General features: G+C 39.0%; 1 protein-coding gene across 6 annotated transcripts in view; it reads left to right on the top strand.

The window, feature by feature from the left end:
* hdac8 (histone deacetylase 8) overlaps nucleotides 1-10,574 on the top strand; it is an 84,491-nt gene extending 73,917 nt beyond the window's left edge. For 4 of the 6 annotated variants that reach the window (XM_072270552.1, XM_072270551.1, XM_072270553.1 and 1 more), the window contains 2 exons: nucleotides 4,262-4,367; nucleotides 7,670-10,574. In XM_072270552.1, the coding sequence (XP_072126653.1) occupies nucleotides 4,262-4,367; nucleotides 7,670-7,692 (129 nt within the window). In that variant the 3' untranslated portion in view covers nucleotides 7,693-10,574. Of the gene's footprint in view, nucleotides 1-4,261; nucleotides 4,368-7,669 lie in introns of those variants that run through there. The other 2 variants (XR_011887538.1, XR_011887539.1) reach the window with 2 other exon arrangements.
* The last annotated feature ends 3,204 nt before the right edge of the window (nucleotides 10,575-13,778 follow it).

Below are 13,778 nucleotides of genomic sequence, written 5' to 3'. Positions count from 1 at the left end.
TAATTCCTTTACAGTTGATCTTGCACAACAAGACCACTCAGATGTTGCTGTTTTCAATATATTTTTCTTAGTTATCTAAAATATTTTCATGGAACAGTTGTCTTTTTTGTAATTTGTACTTTAACCCTTCCACATTCTTTTCTCTCTGTACACCACTGCTTGTTGGCTCTCAGTGTTCTGGTTTCTGCTGACTGAATACATTTCAATGTGTCCTGACTCTGAATTTGAATCTTTGAATCTGACTGTACTACCTGTCTTTCAATTTGATCTTTGAAGCAATTGAAACAGATGGCTTTATCTCTGGACTCCTTTACTATTGCTGACATCTTAGAATGGGGCAGTTTACAACGCAGCTAAAGCAAAGACCGTTTTGAGTGTCAGAGACTGTGATTATAGTTGAGTCAAGTACTCTATATCCATTATTCTACCACTTTGGACTAATAATAAATGTGGATGGAAGGTTGGAATTCAACCCATTGCAATAATTACAAGCTTCCTTTGCAAATGCCTTTCTCATTGAAAATGTAGCAAACCATGACTAACCTGAGAACAGTGACTGAGTGAAATGGTGCAGCCTGAACTCTGCACTGCTAATCTCTGGTTGGGTTTGCAGCTCCATTGTCCTGAGTATAATTGGTTCCAGTTGTATGGAATCTCAGGTTACTTAATTATTTATCAACACCCAAACAATGAACTAGTTGGCATTTCCTGCAATTACTTCGGAATATATTGTTTTGCAGAATTTACAGGCAATTCCCTTTCAAATCCTGCTTCACAAATAATGAGCTTGGGTTGTTATATATGGACGGAAATAATTAATTTGAGTGAGAGGTTGCTTTTTGAGACTGAAATCTCAGTCAGAATACCCTGATTCGGTCAGGGCTGCAAAGCCTGCAGTACTGTGCAAAGGTCTTAAGATATATACACACAGACATCTCACCTCTCCCGGAAGTTCCTGGAGTCTCCCGCATATTGATAGCAGCTCCCTGACGCCTGCAAGTTATGTACAATATCCCGAAATCAATTTTTTTAAGAGCGGGAGGGGGGAGAGAAAGAGTGACAGATGTAGCAAGAGAGTGACAGAGAGAGCATCCTGATTGGTCTCTCTTTTTGCTAAGTAGACCTATCAGTTTTCTCTGTGGGCAGGTTTTACAGTCGACCTCTCTCTCTCTTTCATTGTTCATCAGTTCAGTTTAGTGTCCTGCAGCGCCATGGCAGAGTGTTCCAAAAAAAAATAAAACATACTTCACCCCAGACTACACTAAAGTGTACCCCTGCCTAATAGGGGTCAAAAATAATGACAGTGTTGCCTGCTGCACTGTTTGCAACAGTGACTTTTCTATTGCCCATCGTGGGTTAAGTGACTGTAAAAGACATGTTGAGGTGAGTCCTGGATTATGTCGCAACTAACCTTGAAGGACTGGTGCCAAACTACAAAAGTTGGCCAGTTGATGAGTTCTGGGGGAAGCTGTCCAAAGTAAAATCTGTGAGCCCAGGGCAGTTGAGATTCAAAGAGCTCTGCCAGTTGATGAAGCTGCTTTTGGTGCTGCCAAATTCTAATTGTGATGTAGAAAGGGCATTCAGCATGGTGCGTCACATTAAGACAGAATTCAGAAGTCAGCTGTCTCACAAATCACTTGTGAATCTGATGTCTTGCAAAATTAACAAATTCATTGACACAGACTGCTATGAGGTTGAGACTTCCGGTTGAGACCTCCCTGAAATGAGTTTTTGCGGGGTGGGATGTCTGTATATAGCTATGGTGGCTAAGACTTTTGCATGGTACTGTATTTGTCAATGTGGAGTGGAGAGCAAGTTTGTAAATCTAACAGGTGCGTAGGTTTTTGGGAATGCAAGGGTGGAATGCCAGGGGAGGGGTGTGGGACAGGTGGCAGAGGAGGAGTGTCGGGGCAGGAGCTGGCGCGGGTGTAGAAACACCCAGCCCTGAGACACCAGGCAAAGTCATTTGATTCCAAACAATTGGTTTATTGATCATTACAGAATGTCTCTCTGGTACTTCTCACTCCTTCCCCTCTCCCTTCCCATTTTCCCAACTATGATTCCCATCCCTTTGACCCCTTCCCACTCTCAGACAACAATGGAGACCCATATCAGAATCAGGTTTATCATCACTCATATATGTAATGAAATTTGATTATTTTTGCACCAGCAGTGCAGTCCAATACATAAAATTACTATAGTACTGTACAAGAATGCAGCCAATGTCAGCCCTACAAAATTCTATACTATAGATAATTTATTATTAAAAGCTATCTTTGTTTAAGTTCCCAGCTCTTAAGATTAAAGGCAATTGGTTTCCAAACTTCTAGCAAATTCTAGGAAAATTGAAACCACCTCACCTAAAACATTCTTTTTCTTCATACAACATTTATAAAGTACCAAGGAATGATTTCAGGCAACAGTCACTAAATGCTCAATATTTTGCTTATAGTTTCACAGCTGAATGATTGTATTTTAATCTATCTCACACTAAATGCTGGAAGCACTCAATAAGTCAGGCAGCATTTGTGGAGGGGAATAAACAGTGGATGCTTTGGGCGGAAACCCTTCATCAGGACTGGAAAGGAATTGGGCAGAACTCAGAATCAGAAGGTGGGAGAGGGAAGGGAATACAATATGGCAGGTGGGGGGGGTTGAATGGGTGGGGGTATGATGATGAAGTATCACTGAGAGGTGATAGCTGAAAGAGGTAAAGGGCTAAAGAAAATGATGTCTGGCACCTTCATTCATGTCTGCCACAAAAGGCAGAATCTTGTGGTGGCTACCCATTTCAATTCCATTTTTCATTCCCATTCTGGCGTCTGTTCACGGCCTCTTCTACTGCAATATTATGGCCATACTCAGGTTGGAGGAGAAACGCCTCGTATTCATTCTGGGTAACTTCCAAACGGATGGAAAGAAGATCGATTTCTCCCCCCTGCCCCATCTTTTTCTATTCCCCATTCTGGTTACCTTCTCACCCCTTCTCTTCATCTGCCCATCACCTCTTTCTGGTTCCCTTACTCCTTCCTTTTCCTCCATGGCCCCTATCCTCTCCTCCTAGACTCCGTTGTCAGTCCTTTACCTCTTTCACTTGGAACCCCTTTTTTCCAGACGTCTTCAGAGATGCAGCTAGTTAGCCCCCTGCTCGGACTCAGCGGTGAGAAAACCACCTTTCTCAGACTTCTGTATGTCTGCGGTCCCGCCAAACCCGTGAGGTTGGGCTGTCTCGCCCACCCGAACCCCGATCTGTGTGAATACTGTGTAACTTACTGCCCCCGTTGGCAAGAAAAAACAGACCATACACTGCATACAATTATAAAATAAAGTATATTTATGAATATGATCTAAACCAAACAGTTATTAAAGAAAAGAAAGAAAAAAACAAATAAACAGTCAAATGTGCACAGGTTGGAGCTCAAATCCTCCAAAAGCGGTTGTGTCCAATATACTCATAGCGCCAACTCATATTGACCGAACCCTAGTACAACTCCCCTTCTTGGGCTCTATTGCATCGCGCATCCCGCCAGATTGAATCCTATGACCAGTTCTTTTGAGCTCCTTCTCTCCACCTCCCGCCAAAAAAAACCTCAATCCACCTCCGTGTTTGTCACAAAACCTCTCCCTAAGCGTTTTCTGGAACCTTCTCCCAGTTCCACCATTCTGATTCCTAAGCATCCCTTTTCTTTAATGGTAATCCAAACACTACCAGCAGAACGCACTGCTTCTACCGAAAACGATTACATCAAATACCGTACAACATTAGCAGTAAAATCTTTACCAGGGCGTTACACATCTATCACCTTCCAGCTTCTTGCCTCATCTATTCTCTCTCCTTCACCCCCTTCCTCCTTGCCAGGTATCACCTATCACCTCCTTCACTTAACCCACCTCCTTACTCTGGCTTCTGCTCCCTAACTTTCCAGTTCTGATTAAGTGACTGAAATAGTGACTGGTTGTTTCCCCTCTATAGATGCTGCCTGACTTGCTGACTTCTTCGAGCACTTTGTGTGTGTTGTTTAAGAATTCCAGCATCTGCAGAATGTCTTGTGAATTCAATTCCATGTATATTCTTCATTTGAGATGCCAGTCTTTATTTCTGTTCCAGTCATCCGTTATTCTGTACAAGACCAAAACTGGTTTTAAGTTTGATTTGATTACAATACATAATTTATTCTGGGCATCGAAAATAAGATTGAAGAGAAGTTTAACATACCTGCAGATTTTTTTAATGCCATTATTAACGCAATTGCTTTTATAGTATTTTACAGAGTATGGGCCTGATTATGTACTAGAAATCACACAAAGCTGCAGAACTGATCAGAATGATCCCCAGCGGATTGAACAGTTACTCAATACGATCCGAGGTGAGCAGCAGAAACTCTCACTAAATTAGGATGAAGAGGAAAACACGTGTCAGAAAAAAACAGATTTCTTGAATGCATTTATAATAGATTCCAGCAGCAATATTTCCCACAACCAGGAAAGGACACGACATTTCAGATCCTTCAGAGGGACCATGAAGTCACTCATTCCTGCCTCCTTCGTACCATCAATGCTAGGTGACGTCCAGTGCTCTTGCCTACCTTCCTACACAGCACAGTTGCAAGATACTAATCTTGTGTCTCATTTACCTCACCCGCTCTGTAAGCTCTGCTGAGGATCAACTACTAAATACCCTCTGTATCAGTCTCCAGAATTTGGGTTCATTTGTGAACAAACCCTTGCCGTTCATGAACATATTGGAGACGATTATTTTCAAATCATGGTCTGACTGAGAGAGAGGAAGATGTCTTTCCTCTAAATATTGCTTCCCCATCTAGCTATACCTCCCACCACTTGCCCCGTTTGAACACTATCAAACTTTGCTGTGATCTCAAGCTCCTTTGGTACTTTCTTCAGCTTTAAGCATTTTGTCGTGTTCTTCTTGTCTCTTATTTAAAATCCATATCCTTTTTTACCTATTCACATATCATAAGCATTATTTCAGTGAGATGCCTTCACTGTTTTTCTCGTTCATCCTATGCATCTAGTGCCCTCTCATTGAATTGATCACTTTGTCAGATATGCCTTCAATAAAGTGTGCCCTTTTTAAGTATTAAGGACATTATAAATGAAAATGAAATGGTGGATGTTAAATAATTACCTTGAATTACTATTTACTTCATAGGAAGAGAGTAATATGCCAGATATCCCAAAGAAGCTAGAGTCAGATTATAAACTTGCACGAAATAATTAATAATATTAAATCGTGTTAAGGTTTGACAGATCTCAGGACCTGTTTTAAAGGAAGTGAGAACATTTCAGATGTTCACATTTTGCTTTTTCTGAAGTCTTTCAATTCAGGAGCTGTTCCTTTACAATGGAAAAGTCTGCAAGCTACTTTGCTGTTTAAGAGAGCTTTGAAATGGAAACTTTGTAGTCTTACATCTGATGACAGGAAATTAATAGACTCTCTGTTAAGGATAGGGTGAAAAGGCACCTTGAAATGTTTTAATTGACTGGATATTGCTAGTCCAGATTTGAAAAGGATGGATCACCTAAGTCGATGTGACTTAGTAATATTCTACAGGAATCTCTGTTGGGGTCTCAACTAACTGCTATTTTAGTGATGTAGTTGACAGTAGGGAGAGCTAAATTCCTATCTGCTGGTTTCCAAATGAAAACTGTCTTAAAAAAACCTTCAAGATTATATTTTATATTCATACTTTTTTCATCTGTGAACTTGTTAACATAATATCAAATGGATTTTTCCAACCACATGAGTAGCATCTTTACTGTTTGTTAATGACAATACATTGCTCATTTCTATCATAATAATATTGTCCATATTTGCATGCCACAAGATTTGATTAAGACTTAGGCTGATAGGTGGCAATTAACGTTCATAATGTAACAGGTGCAAGGCTATAACCACCTTCTAAAACAAGTCTCACCTAGACTCCTTGATATTCAAATTCTTGCCATTGTCACCATCATCATCCTGTAGGGTCAATTACACCAGCTTAAGCAATAAGTGCTTAATTATACTAGCCTTGTGAATATTGCCGTCCCAGGAACGTTAGTTGTCCAACAACAGACTGCACGTCCAGTGACGGTGTCTCTTCAGTTCACTCACTGAAACCATTCCATCATCTACAAGATGGAAATCAGAAACTGAATAAATATTATGCACTAACTAGGATGAATGCAGTTCTAACAATACGCAGGGAGACCAAGAAATGCAGTTGCTGGAATCTGGAGCAAGTGCTGGAGGAGCTCATTGGGTTGAGCAGTATCTTTAGGGAGAGAAGGATTTCTCACTGTTTCGGGTCAAGACTCTGCATCAGCTATCAAGGAATACCAAAGATTCAAAGTATTTTTTTATTGTCAGAGTACATATGGATTACCACATACAACCCTGAGATCCATTTTCCTGCAGATCCATAGAATAACTATAACAGGATCAAGTAGAGTGCAGACAACAAACTGTGCAATTGAAATAGCAATAAATAAAGAGAACATGAAATAACAAGATGAAAAGTTCTTAATGTGAGGTCATTGGTCATGGGAACATCTCAATGGATGGGCAAGTGAGTTATTTATCTCCTTTTGTTCAAGAGCCTGATGGTTGAGAAAGCGAGAAAAGAGCATGGCCTGGGTAATGAGGCTATCAAATGTTCAGTCTCACTATCATCTTTGTGGCATTGTGGCCTGTCTCATAGTCGTGAAAGGGAGAGCATGGAAATGGCCCAAATAGTTGCAGAGAGAATGTGCAAACTCCACACAGACAGTACCAGATGTCAGGGTTGACCCTGAGACATTGGCGATGTAAGACAGCAGCTCTACTATTGGCACTGTGTGTTGTCTACAAAATATTTCATGGCAATGTGCACAGCAATATTGACACTTAAGAGTTATCCCTAAATTTTACTGGAACCTCTCAATATTGTGGAAGTTAATTCACGACCTGATCTGGAGTGGCTCAAGAAGACGACATCCCACCAAATTCACAAGGGCAGTTAAATGGGGGGGGGAGGGGGGGTGTTCAATGGACACCGACTAGACACGTGAAATATACTTGACTAACCCATTGTTTTGGATATAATTAAATTCAGGAGGCTGCATTTCCGCAGAAGTGTGTGAATTCTAAATTGTTAGCGTAATACAGTTCATCCTAATAACTTACTGACATAATAAGACGGTAATTCATTGTTAGCTATTAAATGTGGGTGGTTTTACAAAGAAAGGGATTGTGTAAATTTATTGAATTTCAGAATTGAATTTTGGTCTTTATTACGGCTGAAAATAGTTAACAAGGTGTCAGTAATTTCAATAAAAAGGAAATAATTTGGAATATAGTTAATCTTTATATCTATTAAAGATGTATGTTATTTGGCTTGAGTATTTCCTGGATCTGAACTGAAATGAATACTTTTAAATGAAGCATTGTCAGCACATGGATTGTTCCATCTTCCCCAGATTATTATCCAAAACTGAACTATATTCTGATCTGCAGACAGTAAAGCAAAGCTTGAGCTCTGTCTAGTATTAATGTTTCTGTAGCTAATGAGAATACAGCTGGTCCTGAAACTTCATTCTTTGGGGGGAATTTAAGGTGAAGTTAATCTGTGAGGAGCAAGGTTAAAAGATTATGTAAAAATATTGTGTTTTTGTGTGTATTTTCCAGGAAATCTGAAGAATGTAATTTAATATTTGAATGGGAATGAGCGGAAGGCTGCAAAACCTTTTAACTGCGTGCAGTCTGTGCCTGCTGTAGCTGCAGGGGAGACATGGGTCAAAATTACTTGCAAGTTCCAGGACAACAGATGTTCATTGAAACTTGAAGATTCAGTTAACACTTTAAGGGGAAAAGACCTTGAATATTCCAAAATTGTCATATCTTATTGTGTTTGCTTATTTTGTTAATCTCATGTTGTAAATATATTTTTATTTGATCTTAATTGCTTCTTTGTAATGTGACCTTCAGTGGAGTTGCAGTTTAATTTCTGGTTGGCCAAGGAATTTGTCAATTACATTTTCAGGAATTCAATTAACATTTTAGGCTTATTGTGAAAGCATTTATTTAATCAATTTCATCTACTGTTGAAAAATTGCAAAAAAAGACTTTTCAAAATGTAACATATCAATTTAACATTTTAATGCTTCGCTGCACTGTTCTTCATGACAATTTTCTTGGCTAAATTTTCAGTGGAGTTCAGGGTCTCAAACAAAGTTGGTAGCAAGGAAATATACAAGGGAGCCTCTCCCACTCAAGAAGTAAGACTGGTTGGAAGATGGTGTGCGGGTTGGGGGTCCCTGCTGTCGCAGGAATGGACCACAATACCTGGAGAAGGTGTACGCTTCATAAAGCCATTTGTTAGAACAGGATTGGAATGAATCCCATACAAGGAGTTAAAGTTGGTCCTTTACTGTGGATACCACCTCCATAAGTTGATCCTTCTTTCCTCATTGTTTTCTTTGGAGTTTTTTTTAAGGTGGGGCTTTCTGTAAAAATGTCATATTTAAATTCTCTGGTCTTCCTTTGTGAGGGAGTTGCTCCTAGATACCATAGAATTGGGTTTCTCTGTATGACAAGAGTGCCCCAGACATTCAAAGATGTCTAACATCTTTGAACTCAAACAGTCTCAATATGTCCTGTTTAAATGTTACATGGATGGAGGTTTGAAAAATGTTGCTGTTGCTGTAGAAATCTTGGACTAGAATTCTACCATCATTGCTGTTAGCAATTTGATGTCCACAAATTAGTGAAAGTGTTTATAAGCTTAACATGTGGCATGTCAGGACAAGAGTTAGAAATTCCTGTGCTCTCGGATGAATGCCAGATCTCACTCTTAAAACTTTTTTTTAAAAAAGATATCAGTATTACAATCTAACCATTTGAAATTATGACTAGTGTCCTTAACTTAAAGTATTTAAAAACTGTGTTGTTGATATCATGAGGGAATTTGATGGAAAATTACTGTATGATGAAACAAAATGATCATTGGGAACAATAAGGTAGCTAACTAGCAGGCTACTTTGGGCCATACAAAGCATGGAAGCTTTGCTAGATTAGGCAGTTCATTTATAATGTGGGATGTAAAATGGTATAATGTGAGCCATTTTCATATTTCGCCGAGGCATGCTACTGTTGCGAATGCCCAGTCTCCAAATCCAAAAATAAACTGCCCAAGATTTACTGAAACTGGCTGTCAGGGAGACCCATTCTTTTGTTTCTTCCCATTATGTGATCTTGGGGAATTCTGATAAGTTGAATTGCTGCTTGTAGTTTACAACATATATTAATGGCATTGAAAACTGGCTCCACTTATGTGGATTTAAGTGTGACGTGATAGCAACTATGGTCACTGAGTACTGCCTGGCAAGTGTCACTCAACCCAACAACAGTAAAGAACCAAAATTGCCTAAAGAGATACTATTTTAACCACTGGTTGTTTGCTGGTATTGATCCTAATAATTTGGGTGGGCTATGCTCCATGGTGGGCACAGAGTTAGATAACACAGTAGTTATTGTCCCACCTTCTGTTGAAGTAAAACACCTTCAAACATCAGTCATGGTGAGTCCTCTAATCACATTCAAATCTAGACTGCTTTTCTTAAGTATGTCGTCAACTCTCACCATTTGAACATTTTCAGAAAAATTATTTTTTCTGGAGTTCTGCTGATGTACAGCTACACTCCATTTGTCTAAAGTATTTCATATAAATCAAGAAGACAACAGAAAATGCAAGCAAGTTGTTTTTGTTTGCACTTGCATTGGAAAATGTTTTGTCAATTAAAAATGTTCCTGTGCTTCTCACCGTTGGAATGCAATGACTAGTTATTTTTAGGCAAGCGTGGCAATCTTCAATATACAGGTATTAGATGATCAGTTTTTGCTGACATTACTTGAGGGAATTAGGGTGCAATCAAGGTAACTGAGGCAGAATTAAAACCAAAAGAGCAGTGGATAATTAATTGCAACACCAGTAGAGTTAAAGATGGCTGCAGAGAGCAGATAAGACAATAAATTAAATGAGAGAAAGAAAAATGAAAAAGAAAATTAGACACCTTTCATTTCTGATTTTACGTACACCATAATTCTGGTGACATGACTGTGTTGGGATTAACTCATGTAGGGGATTCAATCCAGCTTGGAACTCGTGGAATTGGTTTTTGGACCCCAATTCCTAAATGTTCATAATTTTCTGCCCCTTTAATGCTCAATGCAGGGATCACACTCACTAAATCATTCCTATGAAATTCCTTATTTATTAAAGTGAGAAACAATCCCTTGTGTGGCATTGCTATAGGTTATGTGTAGATGTTAATGAAGCAATTCATTTTTAACAATTCATTCAATTGCCAGCATCAGCCTGTTGGTTTTAATTTTATTTAAACCAAGTTCAATTTAAATGGGTCTTAAACATAAAGTTGTAATTATACCTCAGCCTTAGGAGTTTAGCAATTTATCAATGTTAAGAGTTGAAATCAAATGGTATTTTTTACATTGTTCCTGTTACTGTTTCTCATTTTTGCAGATTTATGGTAATCAGAAAATGTAGAATAAATAGTCATTAATAAAAAAATTAAAAATGCCAATGATTGTTCGTTACTTTCAGAATCTACTCCTTTAACGGGGTTTCTTTGCTCATTTTAGACAGTCCCTTTCTCAGGAAATTTCTGAAAATATTCAGAAATTTTCCATTAGGAACATCATTGCAAATAATTAACATATTTAAGTTTTGTTTATTTTTTAAATTATCTTTAATTTTTAGGTTGGAAGTGCCTATTCAAATCAGGTGTCATATCAGAGAGCTTGGTTTCCGAGTGTAAAGCTGTGGAACCTCAGTATGTCTGGCTTGCCTTTGGACTCCATATGATGTTCAGCAATGGAGCAGCATAAATCTGAGATTAGCTCATCTCGGGTTCTCAGGGCTACTTACAGTTCAATTCAGCCTAGTCTACATTGTGGGAGTATCAAGTATAGTGTTTAACAAATAGAAACAGCCTGGAAAAACTTTTCAAGAGGTATTATTACCCACAGATGCCCTGATTCCCAAATATAAATAAATATAAAGATATGTAAACACGAGGAAATCTGCAGATGCCGGAATTTCAAGCAACACACATAAAAGTTGCTGGTGAATGCATCAGGCCAGGCAGCATCTCTAGGAAGAGGTACAGTCGATATTTTGGGCCCGAAACGTCGACTGTACCTCTTCCTAGAGATGCTGCCTGGCCTGCTGCGTTGACCGACAAAGATACATACTTGCACTAGTCACCAGGTGATTACGGGAGTGTTAGCACTCCCTAGAATTTCTTTTGTAAATTTTTTTTTTGTAACAAATCTATTGTGTACGTATAATCTTACATTGCCAGATTGCCAGAGATCATTGGACAGCAGTCAGGAGAAGTTCCAATTCCCACAAAACCTGCCCTAAATCCCCCAAAGTCAATCAGTAACTAGATTTTACAGGTACAGTGTAGTTTGCTTCTCTAAATGTGGTATCTGGACAGTATGGTCCATTCAAACACTCCTGAAAATCTTAAATGTACTGTATCCACAGGATACTGGAGAGAAAAATCATAGACCATGCCATTTAGAAAACCTCTGCTTAAAAACTGAATCATTTAAATCAGGTTTTCCTGCACTACAGTGGCATTGACCAAGCACGTGTATAAGCATGCAATTGACTACATTACACATAGGTTGCTGTGAAAAAAGCAACATACAGTATACCAGTCACATATGATGGTGTTGGTGTCCAGGTGAGAAGCTGACCTATTTTGTAGGTGACCGGCTTGTTAACTTTCTCTTTCAGACTCACAAATGAGGAATTTATTCAGCCTGAGAGCAGTGAATCTGTGGAATTCACTGACACAGGTGGCTGTGGAGGCCCCAAGTCATTGGGTATATTTAAAGCAGAGGCTGACAGATACTTGATTAGTAAGGGTGTTATGGGAAGAAGGCAGGAGAGTGGGTTTGAGAGGGAGTAAGAAATCAGTCATGTTCAAAAGGCAGAGCAGACTCGATGAGCTGAATGGCCTAATTCTGCACCCACGTCCTATGGAATGATTGATCGGCATCAAAATGCAAGCAAAGTCTTTGAAATCATCCCTGTATTCTTCAGCTGCTTCAGGAGTGTAATACCGAATATCAGCAATAAACAGTATCCATATTTTCAAAGATCTATAATTTGCACCAATCTACATTCTGTTTGGTTTTCTGATTACAAGCTGCTGTTGTACTAACGGCTCTGAACCTCAATCTAAAAGTTTTGCAGAGTTACAGCAGTGTTGTCCAGAAGACATAGTTTTTTTTAAAAAAAGAGACTTACTGCCTTGATCTTTGGAGCTGTCAGCAGCTGTATGGGAATGCAGACAAAAAAATAACTAAAGGCAGGAGCAGTCAAAAATGGAAAGGAGGAAATGTAAAAATACATGTGCTAAATGGGAAGTGTTGATTCACTGTGGGAATGGCATAATTTGACTTCATTGAATAGTTACAATTTTCACTAGAAAATACAGGATTGCAACTGAAAATGTAGACAGAATTTGACTTAAAATAATTTTTAAAAATTGAATAGATAGGCAATGCTAAGGGGCAGTTTTTATTTCTGAGGAAGAGCAAAATTGGAGACTTTCTGTATGAAATTCACTATGAAATTAGGAAATTTAGAAGAAATGGTTTATCTAGAGTGTAAGTGTGCTGAAAAATATGATACTTCAAGGGAAATTAGATGAGCACATAAAGAGAAGAGAAAACTACACTGATAAATAAAAAAGGAAGCTTAAGAAGAGCACAAATATCAGCATGGGCTGATGGCCTGTTTCTGTGTGCACATTCAAGATAACTTGAAACAGCACTGCTCATTTATTTTCTCGTGACCCTGGTAACTTGAGGAACTGAGCTTAATTGTAATAATCGAAATCTTCCAGCTGAGAGCATCTACATGGCTTAGCAATGAAGTGGTGATTTTACCCATTCAGCCTACACTCACCCCTTTTTAACTATAATTTTATTTCCCTCTTTTGCTTATCTAACTTGCCTTCCATTCTTATCCTTAGCTGAAGTGATACTATCAAGCTAATGATCAATCCTAGTTCAATTAGGAGTTCAGAAGGACATGTAGGAAATTGCACTGGACACATACAAAGCTTTGGTGCTCCAGTCTGATGTAGCTGCAATACAAGGCCACCTTCATGCTAAATAAGAAACCCAGCAGACAATACAGCTAAGCAGTTTGCCAGTTGATAGATCAGGTCAAGGCTCCGGATCATATGAAATCATCACTGGCAACAGGAAATGTTTAACAGGAAACAGACGTAAAGGGCACACACAGCATTCCATGACTATATCACTCACCAAATAACAACTTCTTCCAGAAATAAAACCAAGATCAACAATCCTCAACATACACTCAGTGGCCACTTTATCAGGTACACCTGTACACCTTGTTAATGCAAACAGCTAATCACCCAATCATGTGGTAGCCACAATGCAAAGAAGCGTGCAGGCGTCGTCAAGAGGTTCAGATGTTCAGACCAAACATCAGAATGCTAAAGAAATGAAATCTAAAAGATTTTACCATGCATTGATTGTTGGTGTCAAGGGGAATTGTTTGAGTATCTCAGAAACTGCTGATTTGGGATTTTCATGCACAACAGTATACAGGGTTTACAGAGAATGGTGTGAAAAGTAAAAGAGAATCGTCTGGTGAATGTCAGTTCTATGGGTGAAAACGCCTTGTTAATGAGAGAGGCCAGAATGCTTCAAGGTGTGCAGAGCAGAA

Source organism: Mobula birostris, chromosome 10 (assembly GCF_030028105.1).
Source record: "Mobula birostris isolate sMobBir1 chromosome 10, sMobBir1.hap1, whole genome shotgun sequence".
Classification (NCBI taxonomy): domain Eukaryota; kingdom Metazoa; phylum Chordata; class Chondrichthyes; order Myliobatiformes; family Myliobatidae; genus Mobula; species Mobula birostris.
This window is presented reverse-complemented; position numbering and strand designations above follow the sequence as displayed.